General features: G+C 38.5%; 1 protein-coding gene across 6 annotated transcripts in view; it reads left to right on the forward strand.

The window, feature by feature from the left end:
• The first annotated feature begins 1460 nt into the window (after positions 1 to 1460).
• The window catches only part of CEP128 (centrosomal protein 128), a 133568-nt gene continuing 117461 nt past the window's right edge, over positions 1461 to 17567 (forward strand). For 4 of the 6 annotated variants that reach the window (XM_065063756.1, XM_065063758.1, XM_065063759.1 and 1 more), the window contains exons 1-7: positions 1468 to 1623; positions 6217 to 6376; positions 7753 to 7839; positions 9982 to 10108; positions 11033 to 11154; positions 13635 to 13726; positions 14434 to 14506. In XM_065063756.1, the coding sequence (XP_064919828.1) occupies positions 6230 to 6376; positions 7753 to 7839; positions 9982 to 10108; positions 11033 to 11154; positions 13635 to 13726; positions 14434 to 14506 (648 nt within the window). In that variant the 5' untranslated portion in view covers positions 1468 to 1623; positions 6217 to 6229. Of the gene's footprint in view, positions 1624 to 1775; positions 1941 to 6216; positions 6377 to 7752; positions 7840 to 9981; positions 10109 to 11032; positions 11155 to 13634; positions 13727 to 14433; positions 14507 to 17567 lie in introns of those variants that run through there. The other 2 variants (XM_065063757.1, XM_065063762.1) reach the window with 2 other exon arrangements.

A 17567-nucleotide genomic window follows, 5' to 3' on the forward strand; every position in this document is an offset into this window, starting at 1 on the left:
CCGACACATGTATGGTTAACATGGTCTTTAAGACCAGTGGTTGTACCTGGTTTGGCAGTCTCAGGCGTTGGCATCAGCTTCCACTGGAACATCGTGTTGATGAAAAGAATCTGCTCATGGATGAATTTTGGGAGTCTATGCCCACTGCCAGGTGCAAAACTGACAGGAGAGGAAATCCCTCTGAGAGCTCAGGAAGATTCATGGCCTGTCTTGCATAGACCACCATAAGCAGCCTTATGAGATGCAACTGAGCAGAAGCCCTGACTCTTACCCTGCATTTAGACCTGCCAGCACAAGCTGACCATGCTGCGGTTTGCAGAGGGAAGGCCAGAGCAATGGTTGTGCACTGGGAGCCACGGAAGATTTATTTCTTCACTAATTATTCACTAATGCTTCAGCTCACAGTGACGTAAATTATATCATTACATTCCTGTTCTGTGCCTCACCTGCCTTCAGCTTGGATGAGGATAATGCCTCTTGAACGTGATCACAAACCCAAGACACAGCAGCAGGGGCCAGCAGCCATTGCCTGGGCTTTTGGTGGATGCTGCCAGTGTGGGGGGCCTGGCTCAATCCTGAGGTGTGTTGCATGAGAGACTATGGGTAAGTGAAACAGTCCTGTGGGACAGGCCAAAGGTGGGCAGTATGGATTGTCAGCCATGCCTTATTACTGTGCTCAAAGGCCAATGGTCACTCCCTGGAGTGGATCCCAGAGGCAATACAGACACATTTGCCTTAAAAAAAAACACAACAGTTCATTGGCCTTGAATGCTCATCTACAGGTTGTCTGCAGTCAAATATTCCAGTAATTTTAGGACTCCTGCAAGTTCTGCCCAAGTTTTAGAGGCCCAGGTGCTGTTTCGCATTATCACTCCCAGCACCTTTCATTCCTTTGTCTATTCAAGGCCAGTGGAGGAGTCTGTAATACTTGGCCATTTTTACTGCACATAAGGGCAGCAGGTACAACATTTGTGAAAAGGGAGACGCCTGGCTTTATAGAAACAAGAAAAAGTCGAGGGATAGGAATGGAGATAGAAATAGCTGCTTTAAGCAGCTCACAGGCTCCTTTTTCCCAGCCCATAAGGCAGATGTCCCGTCTCCTCACAGGCAGAACAGACACATCTACTTTGCCAGGGCAACAGCTGTTGTTGCCGCTCTTCAAGTTTATTTGGCTGTAGTGTTTGTAAACGCCAATGTGTGTTTTGTAAAGTTTTACCGCTTCAAAAACTTCCATAAACACCAGCGTATGAGTGCGACCTGCCCCCGGCTCCGCAGGGCCAACGGCTTCCCCGGAGGTGGGGCCTGGCCTGCCGTTACCGCTTCTGCGGGCGCGCGCGGCTCGGCCACGCCGGCGTCGCCGCCGCAAGGCCTCTTGGGAGTTGAAGTCCTTCACGTTGTCTTTCCCACGTGGGCTTGCCACTCTTGGACTACCCATCCCACAGTGCATTGCAGAGCGGAGGCGGGGCTGGCGCCCGGAAGGCGGCTCCGGCAGCTGGTGGCAGGGCGGCTAGTTCAAGTTGCCATAGCGGCGAGGCGAGTCGGCGTGTGGCGTTGTGGGGCGTGCCCGGGGAAGGGGTCGGCTTCGCCTCTGGAGGTGTGACGTCCTCTGGCGGCTGCTGTGCGGTGGGTCCTGGAGAACGGGAAGGGCAGAGTCGGGGGCTGCGGCCAGGGGGGCGTGCGGGAAGGGGCGCGCCGCCGCTCGGGGCCGGCTGGGTGCGGAGGGCCGTGGGAGGGCGGGCGCTCTGGTGAACGGCGCTGGGCAGCACAGGGCGCGGCGGCCGCGGGGTTACTCAGGAGCCGCGGCGGCAGCCGGGACAGCCGCTGGGCCTGGCGGGGGCCCGGTCGTCGGCGTTCACGGAGCCGTTCTGGGGTTGTCCCGCAGCCCTCGGGGCTTTCACGGTCCTGTCCGGGGCAAAATCTTGGACGCCTTCGGAGAAGAGGTCGAGTGTTAGTGAAGTTCGGTACATGCACGGCGGGAGGAGGACTTGCAGAGGGCTGTAGTTGAGCTAACTTACTGTGAACGGTGCGGAGGAACCGTTTTCTGTGTCGTGGTAGCGGAGAGTGTGGGGAACATGGTGTCATAAGGTGACAATATACATTGTATACCGGTGCCTGAAGGCGTGATGTTGAAATGTCACCATGCTGGGTCACCTTCCTGGCTTTTTGAGAACTTCTGGCTCATTTGAAAGCGCTGAAGGAAGGGGGCTTTCGGGTGTCCTATTGTCCCTTTCTGGATTTTTTTTTTCTTTTTTTTTAATGCTTATTCTTTATTATAAGACTTCAGACATCCCTTACGTGCTGTTAGTTACCTAGTGATAGATTAGTCTGTGCATAGCTAAACAAATATGAACACTTGAGAAGTAATCAGGTTGTGTATCCAGAGTTCATCTCTCGTTTACTTGAGGTGAAGAACTTTCTGTTGAGACTGTCAGCTGTACTTCGTGTTTGCTTTATCCTGCAGATGTCTTAACAAGAGTGTCCTCAGTGAAACCGAAGTGCCCTGTTTACTACAGGAGAGCATTGATATTTTTCCTCAGTGCAAGAGACATTATAATCTGTTTAGGCAGACTAAAAACTGGTAAAAGACAAATGATTCTCACTGTCAAGTAGGTTGTATGATCATGTTCTGAAATCAGTCTATTTTTTTTGAAGAAGTGATAGTAGGCTTTTTTTAAAAAAAATCATAGGCAACTGTGCATATAGAATATTTGTACAAATTTCTTATTTATGGTATTATTTTTAATCTAAAATGAAACTTCTTTAATTCCTTTAAAAATGAGGATGTTGCTTTGTATGCAACAGAACTTCTTCAACTTAAAAGTACTTATGGTTCCTCTTAGGTTGCTCATGAGAACAAAGAGGAATACTACTTAACTATAAATGGACAGCTTTCTTCAGATAAAATGTCCTGCTGTGTCTAACATTTTCTTTTATGTTTACCTTGTTTACTAGCCTTTCTTCAGTGCTTTGGCCAGTAAGTATCTTAATGAGCCTATTTTTGGACAGCTGAAAACAAACTAATTAGTCTTTTCTACTGTAAATGTTTATTTCCCTTTTGTTTTCCCCAGTGTCAAAGCTTTTCAGTAGTTAGGGCTCTTACAGTTGAGAGTCTTCTCAGAAGGATGCTTTCAGCAGATAAGTGAATGGCTGATTCTCATTAATTTCTATTAGTGTCTCTCTTCTGATATTAGAAGTTCCTGTACTTGTCTAACCAGATGTATTTGTAGGGCCATGTTAGAGGCTCACTCTCAGGAGAATTTGAGAAATTTTAAAATATTTAGTTACCATCAGCTGAGATGCAGTAACTAACCTTTGGAATTCTGCTGGCCTATACCATTTCACTTGGAAATGAGATAAAACGCTGTCTATAATTTGAATGTTCTTACATGTTTTCTTGTTCTTAACTTCTTTGTCTAATCAAGTATTCTTAAAAATTAATCTTTCACTAATGTGAAACTGATAATGTTGTAAGTGATGTTATTTTTGTGCTCTCAGCTTCTAGAAAGAAAGGTGACATGATGGAATTAAGAGTTAAGCCTAATCTTTCACTTGGAGCTGTTTGAGTTGCAGGCAAACTATATGAATTGCATCATGTAAGGTTAGTTTTCTAATTCTCATGGAATAGTTCCGTGCAGTATTCTACACACAGGGTAAATCCAATGTATGCTTTTCTGCCCAGATTGGGAAGAAAAGGGAATTTGCTTCCTGTGAAACTGTGAATGGAGTTCTGAAGAGTCTAAGTTGCCAAAACGACCTTTAGTGTGACTTTGTAGTTGAGATAATATCACAGTATCACAGTATGTTTGGGATTGGAAGGGACCTCTAAAGATCATCTAGTCCAATCCCCCTGCTGGAGCAGGAACGCCTAGGTGAGGTCGCACAGGAACATGTCCAGGTGGGTTTTGAATGTCTCCAGAGAAGGAGACTCCACAACCTCCCTGGGCAGCCTGTTCCAGTGCTCTGTCACCCTCACTGAGAAGAAGTTTTTTCTCAAACTTAAGCGGAACCTCTTGTGTTCCAGCTTGATCCCATTACCCCTTGTCCTATCATTGTTTGCCACCGAGAAGAGCCTGGCTCCATCCTCATGGCACTCACCCTTTATATATTTATAAACATTAATAAGGTCCCCCCTTAGTCTCCTCTTCTCCAAACTAAAGAGACCCAGCTCCCTCAGCCTTTCTTCATAAGGGAGGTGCTCCACTCCCTTAATCATCTTTGTTGCCCTAATAATATATGACAGATACAGACCATCAACCATTTGCTATGATCATTAATTAAATTAATTAAATGTGTTGTGACTGTAAGAATGAAATCCATCAAGGAAAATATGCTGCTACATAGGTCCATGAGTAGATGAAGACTAAATTCCTGTGGATTAATGTCTCAGGGTTGAGTTTCTGATCCCTAATAAGGCTGATCTTGTGCTCAATTCTTAGTATGTCTCCTTGTTACTTGATGTCTTAGATACTCTCACAAAATGCTTTGAAACTGAAAATGTTTGTTAAGCTTGGAGGAAATTGATCACTGAATCAATTGCTTATTGTGTTTGGAGCGATTATGCTGCTTGCCATGTTTGCTAAGGTTGAAAAGAGATGGTTTAGCTCAAAGAACTGACACTGCAGTTACAGAAGGAATTCAAAATTACTCTAGAACTGGTGATGCAAAATGTGTTTGAGAGAAGTCTCATTGCATGCTCATCGGTGATACCTCTGGTCTTTGTGCTAGAATGTGGATCTTGCTAATGTCTGTATGAGGTTCTAGTAAAGATCAAGGTGAAAAACTATAGATTGATGCAGGACAGGTGAAGCGGGGGTGTGTGTGTTTGTGGTTTTTCTCCCCTCAATTATGGTAAAAATGAATATTACTCCATGATGTTATTTCTACTGGTGTTTTATTTCTTTTTCTCTGTCTTTGAAAATATCGTATATTTCCTGTTTCCCACTGCTCAGTGTTTATGCTTTCTCAGCCCCATTTAGACTTCATTACAGCTGGCTAGAATGAGGGGCGCTGGAACAGTGATTTCTGATACTGGCAATAAAAGTGTGCTCTAGTGAGATAAAGGGAGGTAAGATGAAATAAATTAATCACTTCAGAAAAAGTAAGGAATATTAGTGTACTTAAGCACAGACTGAGTAAGTTTATTCACTCTCATTTCATGTTCGAGAGGTTTCTATCCAAGTCTGGGGGGCAAAAATTTACAGCCTTTTAAAAATGAAATATAAGGCTCTGGATAAGCATCAAGTCACTTCTTTATAAAATACAATATAGGAATTGAATCTCATCCATTATTTGTTTGGGAAATTTCAGCTCTAATAGCCATAAGAATGGCACCTTTACTGTGGCATTTTGTTTACTGCAGGACCAAAGGGAGCTTGAGGGTTGTCCAATCTATTTCCTCTTTCCCAAAGTTGTCTCAGACTGTCTCTCCCAACAATGGCTGTTAACACAGACCTTAGGATGGTGATTCTGTGACTTTCAGGCAAACTGCTGCAGTGCATAATAGCTTAAGAAAAAATTTCTTTCATCTAACCTACCTTTTGATAGTTACAATTTTAATCAGTTACTGTGTGACTTTACCAGTCATAGCTGTCTTTAGCTTTTACTAATTTATTTTTCCCATGTCTGATGATTGCTGTCATATTTTCCCCTCGTCTACCTTGCCATTCTTAAGACTCAGCAGTCCACATTCTTTCCTTACAAGCTGTTATCTCTTCTGCCTCAAATAATTATTGAATTCTAGTCAAGTGAATTGACCCAGCATCAACATAGTAATCTGGGTTATGTTGAATTAATGTTGGATTAAAAAGAAAATCACAATGTACAAAACTACCCTTATTTTTACATCTTGTGTGGTGTTAGCTTTTTCTTTCTAGAACATGACTTTGCTGATGTTCAACTCAAAATACTAAAGCTCTTGAATAGCCTTTTTTTTCACCCTTCTTTCTCTTATAAACTTCTGTTTTCACTACTGTATTTGTCCAGCTGGACAAATATTGTCAGCTGCAGACTTATAAAACTGAGGTGAACAAACATTATAACTGAGTAGCAGCTGGAAGATCTGCTTCCAGAGTGCATCCTGCTGACCTGAACCAGAACGGCTGATGTTCGGTGCAGTCTGAGTTCACAGAGTTGCTTTGGGAATACTGTGCAAGTCAGAGACTGTTCCGTTGCAATCAGGATTTAACATTCATTACTTTATCTGTTCTTCTTGCCTAGGTTTCAAGTAGTAATGACAGATTCATCCAGCGATTCAGACAACTTTCTTAGGGGTCGAATAGGAAGGCGGCCGCCTTTGCGAGCATCCCACAACAGAACTCGAAACTATGGTGCTGAAGAAGTTACAGAGAAGATCCATACTTTAGCAAGCACTTTACAGGTTGCTTACAAAATACATTTTTTAAGTATTTACAAAGTCTGCATTTCTGCAACATAGAATTTTCATTTCTGAAGTTGTGGAAAATACTGTACTGATGGGAAATGGGGCTTTCTGTGCAAAGCAAAAAGGCTTTGGAAAATGGATCATATTGCTTTTGAGCTGAAAGTATGTGGTTTGTTAGACTTCTATACAGCTGTTACTTCAGACAGCAACAGAATGTTGTTTGAAATGATGTGTTTGGTAAACTGTTTGTAAAGTTAGCAAACTGAATCATGCCAAATGAACTTCATCAGGTTCTCACAAGAGGCATTAAATTTTGTGGCAGAAAGTTCCAGCCCCATCTTTGTTTTCTTGTACTGTGTAAAATTTCCTAATTAATGGTAAATATATAGTGATTTAAAATGTTTTCCAGATGTGAGACAACACAGTGAAAAACAGTATTTGTAAACTTGTAAGAGATCCATCCCTGAGCAGGAAAAAGTGTTTGCCTAATTCCTGCTTCTTCAGTGGAGGAAATATCTGAATCTGTTTTGCAATTGGAAAGAGACATTTAGCTATCTTGACACCATTTATTGCTTGAGAAGTCATTCCAATTTTTCTGTAGGTGACAGTTCTGAATACCTAGATTGAGCTTATGTATTATCACTTGCGTTGAAGTATTGTTTGGCTGGCAATATTTTTTTCTTATTTCTTTTTAATGTGTGAGAAGAGAAAAATCTATATAGAACGTTGAATTTACATTTCAAAACTTCTTAGCTGGAAAATAATCATCAAGCTAGAAAAGAGATGAGTTATTAAGAATATCATCTGACTTTTTTTTTTTTTAAAAGGGACTCTTAGGTATTGTCCTTTTTCTGTCTAACCTCTCTCTTGCTGCTTTGCTGAAATTCTGATTTTAAGTTAATTGCATTTTGTGGACTGCTTTTCAGCAGATCTGTTGTCTGATGCAGCTCTTAATCTGATCAGGGAGCGTTCACGTGGAGACCTTATGCAGGAACCTTACCTAATGTAGCTGATCTTAAAAAAATTTTATGTGTCAGTTCTGTTTTATAGGCAGGTAATGTTAAGTTCCTTTGGATTTAAAAAGTTTTTCTACAGAGTGGCTGAAATGTATAAAACTTTTATTTGAAACCGAGGCCTTACTGTTGTACCATAAATGATAGTGTTTGGTGTGTTTTTTTTCTCTCCCTCTTCTCTAGCCATGCTGTATGTCTTCAGATTCTGGTTACTTGAATAGAATTTTGAATGCTCAGATGCTTTGAAAAGCACTTGTGTTATCAGTTTACTCTTATAAAACAAGAATGATAAAGACAACAGTAATGTTTGATTAAAGGAGGTTTCTGTTTTGACTTATCTTCCTCAAACTTTTTTTAAAGGATACCAACAGGAATCTAAGACATGTTGACCATTTGCTAGGACAATACAGAGAATACAACAAGGAACAAACTGAAGCAATAGCAACGGTGAGCAACTTCCAGTTTATCTTAACTTATATCTTTTCTGCTAATAGCATTCATGGCTAAAAACTTGTTATAATAGTAATGGACAGAATAGATCTAGAGTTAAGTAGATGTAAACAAACTTTTCATATTATATAATGTTATATAATGAAACTCTGGCAGGTTTTATAGCTTCATGACTTCTCTGGTTTAGAAGTACCAAACAGATCGTTATGCTATGATACTATGCCAAGCACAAGGTGCTTTTGATTATGGCTCAAGTGGAGGAGAAATCTAGAGACTCCGACCATCTCCTGCATGAGCTTTAAATAAGAGAGTAAAACTAGTCTTATTAGTAAAGACAGCATGTTTCTCTGAGTTCTTGTTTCCTTTCTGAAGCAGAAGTTTCCACCTACATAGAATAGATGTTGTATGAATTTGGTATGTGGCAAGAAGCAGCCGGGATCAGGAGGCAGTGAATCTGTTTTCCTTCTATAATAAATATTTAAGAAAAACTTGAATAAATTTCTCATTTGGATGGTGACATGGTGTGCTTTTTTTCGCAATAAGAGTTGGCCAAGTGTTTCTACCATGTTAGACAAGATTGTTTATCTAAGAATATTTTGCTCCAAATGGGATATGTCTTTAGGTTTTGTCAGTTATGCTGAATATTGTAATGTCTGACTCTTGACTTCTTTGTGATCTTTCTCTGAAAGACTTTCTGCAGACCATTGTATAGCATATTTCCATTTATGAATTTGTGACTGTTGGGCTGCTGAGGACCTATTTTCTGTTCTAATTTATACATTAGTCTCACTGTTCCACTTCGAGGTGTACAGTGTCTGCCAGTTAATCAGTGCAAAACTTGATATGTAACTCAATTTTTAAATAATATTTGGCCGTTGTTCTGTTCTAAAGAAACAGACTGAATCAGTAAGGTTATTAATTGTGGACGTTGTCATGGTTCTTTGTTTAAAGAAATAAAAAGAATAAAATCTAGCTGTCTGATTTTGTGTAGAAATGATGTGAATGAGTCCTGTTAAGTTAAAGCACACCAACTGAGCATCTGTAGCTTAATTCAGAGTTTTTATTGCCCTATTAAAGATGCAAGAAAAGTCTTTGAGAGGCAAGTTAGATTTGAAAATTGAGTTATTGCTGTTCGTTCTTTGATCCTCTGGCTTTTTTTTTCCCCCCCGAAGTTTTAGCTCTTTGAATACAAACCCAATCTTTTGTTACATAAATGCGTTGTTATATCTTATTCCTCTCAAGCAGCCCCTGTCTTTTTGAGGAAGCATTAGAAAATCCTTAAGGTTTTGGTTTGAGAGTTTCTTAATTATAATGAAGTTGTTTTAATAATACCATATAACAAAAACATAATACTTGAAAAAGAACCTAAACAAGCATTGAAAGACTCAGAAAAGATTTAAAGTAGTGTTTTTTACTTTGGGAAAAAAGTGCCACCTAGAGAGAGATCCAGCACAGTGCGTATAATTCTGCAAGAATAAAGCAGCAATTTAACCATTGTGTACAAGTCTCTCTTAGGGAGAGGAGAGGTGAACCTTCAGAAATTGATGTTTTGTGGATTGTCAAATAAAGGTGTGACAAAAGCAAGTAGTTAAGAATCACAGTTAACAAATGTGATCTTAAAAAATAAGATGCAAGTTTGAAAAAATGAGGAACTTATTTAGCAGTATAGTTAGTTGTGAACTCCTAAGATCAGAATGGCTGCTGTTTTCTGGAAGCATGACTACTAAAAGTAGGGCTTGATGTAAAACTGCTTAGTGAAATTTGATAGCTGTATGTCAGACTGATTCCAAGTAGGGCTGGTAGAAAAGTTCCAATTAAAAAACTTAATTTGAATTTGTTTTCTGGATTTTGCAGGGCTGTTATTGAGCACTGCTAGCAAATAGGTCTTATTTTGTTTGTGACATACCTTTCTTTTGAGTTTTCCAGGTGTGTTGCACCACTGTTTTAAGAAACTCGATATTTGAAGCTGCTTATGTTGGAAACATGTTTTGCTATATTTATAGGAATATATTGTAGGAAAAGCTTGGCTTAAAATAGTTTTGATTCCCTTGCTGACTTTTTTTTAAAAATAATACTTTACTTTCATTTTTTAAAAATCAACCTATGCTCATATTTCAGTAAACTGTAATTTCTCTGCAGTTAAAAGAAACACTGGAACAGTCTATAGGTCAATTAAGGAGCCAACGATTAACCCGAAACTCTGGGATGAGAAGTGCTTCTCTCTCAAGCTTATACCCTAGTGATATGGATGGAGAAGGAATGTCAGGTAACATACTTAAGGTGCTTGCGTATATTTAAATTATGTCATATAGCTATTGTATGGAAAGAGGAAATTGAAAAGTCATCATTGATTACTTCAAATAAATTCAGTTTAGGAATTTGGGAGACCTGCCTTAAGTTATACAGTTGTTTATTTGGTAAATTCTTGCAGCTTTCTGTTACATAGTCTTCTGCTGATATCCTGAGAGATCTAAATGAAACATTGGTTCTTCCAGTAGAGAAAATTTCTTGTCCACTGCATGAGTTGTAGGTACATACAAGTTAAAGCTGAATCTAAAAGATATTGGAGCCTCTGGAGGTTGCTTCACAGCAAAAAGGATAGTTAAATTTTAAATGCATAACATTATGGATGTGTGGATGAAATTATGTAGGGCTCAGTGCAAAAGGAAAAACTGAACCAATGTGTAATCTGCAGAAAAGTATTTTTTTTTTCTTTTATGTCAGTCTGAAAATTTGTTCTATTTCAGGGAATAGTGTATTTGGGAGGAGTATTCCTTCTATAAGTAGCACTTAATGTATTTTAGTACAAACCTCTGAACCTTCCATTTTTCAAGTGTAAAAGCTGTCAGTAACTGTAGTTTGAAGATATAATAGATCTGGGTGGAGGAAAAGCTGTTGCTCTCACAAGCAAAATTTGAGGAAAAAGCTTGGAGGAAAAAAGGAAATATCTTTCTTACCAATCACATACTTGTAATGCAGAAATATTTAAATTGAAGAAGAATCCTGGAAAGAGCTAAACAAGAAGTATGAACGTGCATGTGATGTAACTTTAGTAGTTGTTTTGTCTGTAATGTAGCCTATAAGGATATTGGCAAGATGAAACACAATGCTTTTGGTGACCAAAGTGAAAAATTTCTTGTACAGAGTTTTGTCATCCTGCTTATTTTTTTTTATGTCTTATTTTATGAAGGAAACCACCGCTTCGTGCCTACTTCTCCTTTCAGGGATTATGGAGACTCCCAGAGCAATAAACATCGAAGGTCTAGATCTGCAAGTGTTCGATTTGTCAATGAGGCAGATAATTTGGACCAGGTACAGAGCACTAATGCAAGTTGCTTCCCCAAATAGGCAACACGTTGTCGCCAGGCACTTTGCTTTTACGTTGAATTAGGTCATTCTGATGATGCAGCTGAGAATGTGTCAGCTATGAAGTGTGCTTTTAGTGTTACGTGCCATTCTTCGTTAGGCAGTCACCTGTATATGTCAGTGTTGTACAAATCTGTCGTTCTATAGAAAAATATGCAGATGCTAGTGATATCAAAAGGCATTTATGAAAATAATCTCTGTATTTTTTAGGCCATGTATGAGAAAGAAAAAATAATATCTAAATATGTGATTAACATTCACATGCTGAAATGCAGTGTGATTATAAAGGCGATTGTTTTGCTTGAGTTAATGGCACAGGATCTTAGTGCTTTTGCTGCTTACCTCAGTGTAGGCTGGACTGATCCTTTTTTTTTTTATTTATTTTTATTTTATTTTTTTTGAGCTAGTTAGTTCTCCATCTTAATTCTAGGTCTGACCTGTGACTGGGATAATTTGAACCCATACTTCAGGCAGATGGTGCGAGGAGAGTATACATATGGCACTGGTAATTTTCGTACCCCTTGACTTGGGCTTACTTGCAGACTCGTCAGAAAAAATTAATTAATTAATGGATATGTTTATAGGCCTTCTGTATCCTACAGATAGAGAGGAGATTTCAGTACCCATTTTTGCTCTTTCAGGCAGAGTGCTGAGACCTTTTTTAGTGAATCCCTCTGTATGGACTAAAATGTCCAGGAGAAATGTATTATGACTAATATTAAAGCAGCTGACTATAACACATTCATGTTGACTTTATTGAATCAGTCTCAACTTCCAAATAATTAGTTTTAAACTTAACCACAATACATTCTCCCATTTGACTTTTTGGGAAGTCTGAGTGCCACAGAAATTTCTAGACTTCTATTTAACTCTGTTTTATTGTCCTTCATTCGTTCCACCCCCAAATTTCATGTGAAATGTAATCCTAGGAAGGAAATACTGTTTTATGGAAATCTTTCTTCCTAAGCTTCCAAAAAGCTCAGAACAACTTTAGAATACTCCTAAATATTCTATAAATAACTTAGAAATTTTATTTAAGGTAGTTCCTGCAATGCATACAAAATGTCTAGCTCATATTAAGTAAGTATGTAAGCAAATAGCTTTTTTCTTGTTTTGATGATAACTGCTGGTTTATTCCTTATTCTTGCTTTTCAGTGAGTGAATATGGATTTACTTCATCATTAACTATTTTGTAAGAGAAGTGTAGTATTTTGAGGAATGATGAACTAGAAGTAGTCATTGATCATGACCATAGCTAGAAACTGGGGCAGAGATAAAGCAATGTTGCTTAACTAAAGCTGTGGCTTTTTCTTCTTTCTGTAACTGTAGTCCCTTTATTCCCATTTCGGCTGTTTCTCAGTGAAGTGATTTTCAAGGTGGATGAGCTTTTAACACATTTGAGTCTCTCTCCTTCTTAGGCTGATACATTCTGAAAATATGCTGTGTGTTTTCGAAGTCTGTTGAATCAGGCTGAGATTTCTGGTTAGTCACACAGGGGAGATGGTCATGCCTCTATCTGAATGCTGAGGGCAGTCAGCTGGGCTGTGGAAGTTCCAGGTTTAAGTCTTGGGCACAGAACAAGGGGATATTATAAACCAGGGTTTTTCATAATGATGGTCCTGGCTGCTGAGCTGTTGACACCAGTAGGCTGGATTTGGATGGATTAATTGTCACTTTTTATCCCATGAAGGATGGAGTGATTTATTACTTTATTTGCTCCCTTAAATACTTTGACTATAAGTTGAGGACCTGCTGGATGGGGGAAATGGGAGGTTTTACAGAGGAAAATAGACGTGTGTGTTGTGGTTGTGGTTGTTTTTCTTTTTTTTTTTTTTTTTTTTTTTAATTTACCACCCCAAACTCTGGAAAAAAGCATTCTAGTAGGGTATGTGAAGCCTTGGGCAAGATAAGATACCTTTCTTCAGTAATCCCTGAATACATCATAGTGTTCTTCTTGGTCACTTTCAATTTCATATGCTATCTTTTTATAGTAATATGTAGATATACATATAGCTGGGCAGAACTTTGTTTCACTTTACTAGCATTTATTAGCAGGAAGTGTGTCTCTCTTGACTTTATCTGTTCACATCTTTCAGTTTGCTTTGCATTAGGTTAGAAAGGTGATCCAGTGTGAGGTAACTGAAATGATCCAGCTCTGAACCACAGAAAAAAAAAAGAAGTTGGAAAACTTGATTTAGTAAACAATGTATTGAAAATTAAACTTCAATGAGCAAGGCTTGGTTGAAATAGAAGCATGCAAGCCTCATCCACTCATCCAGGCTCATCTGCAATTCATGGAATTTTGTAATTTTTGTAGGTTATTTTTATCTGTTTTATTTTATGAAGTATGTATATAAGCATCTTTGGAATATCACAGAAAAACAGGTTCCGAAGCCTCGGCTTAATTTGTGTACTTTAATTCACAGCTGCACTCTTTCCACCAGTCTCTTCGAGACCTCAGTAGCGAACAAGCTCGCCTAGGAGATGACATCAGTCGGGAGCTTTCAAGAAGAAACCGGTATAAACAGAATATAAGTCTATGTGAAGAATAGTGTGGAAAATAATTGCTGTGCTTTTAAATAATTCTTAAACTACTTTGTTCTTTTGTATTTAAAAAAAATTGGATGGCACATTGGATTGCACAACATGCAGATGAGAGCAGTATTATGAACTGCTTGTTTCATGTCATCTTGTGCAGTATTTATAAATGTAAATAACACCCATCAATTCTGATTTATATAGTATATGTGACTTTCCCCCCCTTTTTTTATATATGGACAAAATGACAAGGAACTTGGGAATTTGTTTTATTACAACTTTTCTACTTATTTGTTCTTGGTACTGGAGTCTCTTGAGGACAAGGTCTCATGCAGCCCATAATGCTTTTTTAAAGTATGTACTGTCTTCAAATATGATGCTTTGTCTAATAGCAATAACAGGAATTAGTACAGTTAAGAAGGACTGTATAGATGTGTTAATAATTTTGTAATTGTTGACCTGATACCTACCCTTTCAAACTAGATGTTCCATTATTTTCACTTGAGGAATGGAAATGCTTTTTATCATGAATTTTCCACTTGAGGCTGATCTCTAATTGTTCTAGGAATTTAGAGGATGTAGAACAAATCGAAGTAGCAAAAAAGATTCTTACTGCTTAAAATCATCACAGTTGATATTTAATTTTTGCACAGTAGAATATTGTCTTACTGGTATTTTTCTTTGAAGAACTGATGCTGAATTAAAGAGGACTCTAGGAGAATTGTCTGAAAAACTCACTGAGTCCCAAAGGCAAGAAACGGTGAGTGTGACTGACATGAAAAGATGATTTATATTTAGTATTCTAAGCAGGATGTGGGCTTGTAGTTTAATGTGTATGTTGGTAATCAGTACCACAGATTAGTAGGTATATCTGAACATGATCTTGTCTAGGCTACTGTAGGCTGTTAAAATGTTACCCTTTCATAATGAAATCAGCAAGACAAATTTTGTGTTTCAAGTACTTGTTTAAAAGTGTTTTACAAGTGTGTGTAGTGAATTTTGGTTTCAAAATTCATGGTCTTGGGGAAGGCTGCTTTTTAACTTTAAACATTGGTTTGAACAATATCACACTTGAAGATACCTTTTGAAAGATACAAGCTTTCCATGTTATGATGATGATGAATATTGTTTCCTCTTTCCCCCCCGCCCTGTCCTTTACAATTCCAATAATCTGTGCAGCATAATGAGAAAGAGTCTCTTTGGGCTGCACTCTTCTCTGAAGGCTTTGTGACAAACTTAACAAAGGAGGCAGGACAGCCATGATAGTCCCTTCTTTTTTGCCTCCTGTATCTGCTGGAGGCAGACTAACTGCGTGCTGTATCACCTAAATATGAAAGAGATCTGCTACTGAGATGGAAGTCAGACAGTATATTGCTGTAGGAACAAGAAAAGTTGAGAATCTCCCCAGTACTTAGGTGGTGACAATACTGTAGGTTCTTGATGCATAAGACTTGTTGAGTGTATGCTTAATTTAAGTATTAATGTGGTATCAGAAGCAAGTGTTTGTCCTTATTTTCGCATAGGTGTGATTCATCTTGCCCTAAAGTTGCATGAATTGGTACTAAATGCTCTGTAAAGAGCTTTAGGGAAGTTTGTTGCTGATCATAATATTGTTGGTACAGGCCACTTGTCGGTACCAGGACTTAGCAGTTGTACTGGTGTAAGTTCCTGACTCTATATGAAGTTGGACAGGGATTCAAGAGACTATAATCTGTCAGTACCAGTTACATACTTCGTATGAAAGAAACCATCATTGGAGGAAGACTTGCTGTGTCAGCCTTCTGAGAAAAATATAACAGGCCGTCTTTGTTCGAATGTTAACTCTGCTTTTCCCTGATAGCGTGGTAGGATAAAGTAACTTTCTGTGGTAATGAATACTTGATACTTCCAAAACTCTGGGTTTTTCTTGTTCTGGCCTACTTCTCAGTATCTCTTTTTCTCTTTCATGTACCAGGAAATTAGCAAACTCAGTAAGTTTTAACCAAGATGGTCCTCAAGAAAGTAGCTGCTATGGCTGGCTACATTACAGTTGTTTAACATCTTTAAATGAGAAAAACAAGCCTTCCTCCTCAGTCCTCTGGAATGATGGCAGACACTTTTTTTTCAATAATGAAAGAAGTAGCTAGCTCTTTGTGACCTACTGTAGTAGGATTTCAAGATTTGAAATTAAATGTTACAACTTTTGACCTGAGAGAAGCAAAAATGAGAGATGTGAAGTATAACAAGGAAGCTTTCTGTAGTTTATTAATGGTAAGGAGACTACCAGAAGAGTAAGTCTCTTAGTTGGGAGGGAACATTATTATCCAAAAAGCTGTGAAAGCTGAAGTGTTTAATGACATTCTTTTAGTGAAGACACAAACACTGCAGTAAGCTGCAGTGAGATGGTTTTCATGTGTAGGACTAGAAAGATTGAAGCTGGAGTATTCTGCTCATTGCTGCATATCATTAGGAAGAACGTTGACCAAATGGAGAGGTGACTGGAAAGAGGAGAGGAAAAAATGAAAAGGGGGAAAAACAAAAAAAGGCCACTCATTCAAAGGCTTCCTTGAAAAGTTGAGAAAATTGCTGGGGTTCGATTTGCAGGAGGAATATGTAGTTAGGAAAGACCTAACCATATATGATGAATGGTCAAAAAGCGAATGTTCAGTGGACAATGTTAGAATAGAAAGGCATCTAATGATAATTCTGCCCAATACTAGTGTAATCACTTGTGACTTGGTAGCTTCATCGTCTGGAGTTGATTTCTGTACTTTCTGTACTTAATAATCCCTCTGTGGATTTTTTTTTTTTTTCCCCTGGAACTTGTCCAGTGTTTGTTATAACTTGCATACCCTTATCATCTTACTTGTCATATAGCAAGGAGTTCTTCAGATAGAGTACATATTGAGAGAGGAGCTGCCACTTTTTGTGGTGGCGTAGTTTTTTTTGGTTGTTTTGTGTCTATGTTTGGAATGTTTTGGTTGGTATGTTTGTTTTTTTTTTTTTTTGTTGTTGTTGGCTGCTTTATGCTTTTTTTGTTTGTTTTGGTGGGGTTTTTTTTGTTTGTTTATTTTTAATCTAGCTGCTTTTTCATCTCTAATTTTCATGTCTTTATTACTTTACTTCGGAGTGTTTGTTTATCACCTCCAACATTGCCATGCTTTTATTTGTATTTGACTGTATGATTCTTGGTGTTAGATTGTCAACTTGAAATCTTGACAATTTGACAGGATAAGTTCATGGTAGAACTCATGGTTTTCAGTTCAGTATCCTTAAGTCTTCATTTCTGTAGGCACACGTGTCTAAATTCTCACAGCTGTACTGTTTGTATTGTTTGAAAATTGCTTGTATGTGGATGTGTAGTGATAAAGGTCTGCTCACTATAGGTGTTCTGAGTCACTAGTTCAGATTTTATTTTTATTAGAGGTTATGATTCTTAGGGTCTTTTCGATGCTGAATCGGAAAACTTTTTTAAGAGCCACACAACACAATCAATGCACATTAATTTTACCCTTAAAGGGAAGATTTTCCACCCCAGTACAAAAAGGCATCTGAGGTGGTGACACAGGCATAGCTGGATGCCTGTTTAAAATCAAGCACTCTCCAAGGCCTTGTACTTGAGAATCCAGGTGCAGTTTTGGTATAAAGACTGCAGATTCTACAACTCTGTGTCTAGACAAGATAGGAGATTTTGATATATTGCGAGATTCATCTTCTCTTGAAAAGAGTTCAGATGTTTGCTAGAGTAATGTCCACACAGACCTATAAATAATTGAGACAATATTTATTTACTTTACGGTTATGTAAGGTACCCCTCTTGGATATTTTGCTGTAATCTCCTG

Source organism: Columba livia, chromosome 5 (assembly GCF_036013475.1).
Source record: "Columba livia isolate bColLiv1 breed racing homer chromosome 5, bColLiv1.pat.W.v2, whole genome shotgun sequence".
In the NCBI taxonomy this organism is placed as follows: domain Eukaryota; kingdom Metazoa; phylum Chordata; class Aves; order Columbiformes; family Columbidae; genus Columba; species Columba livia.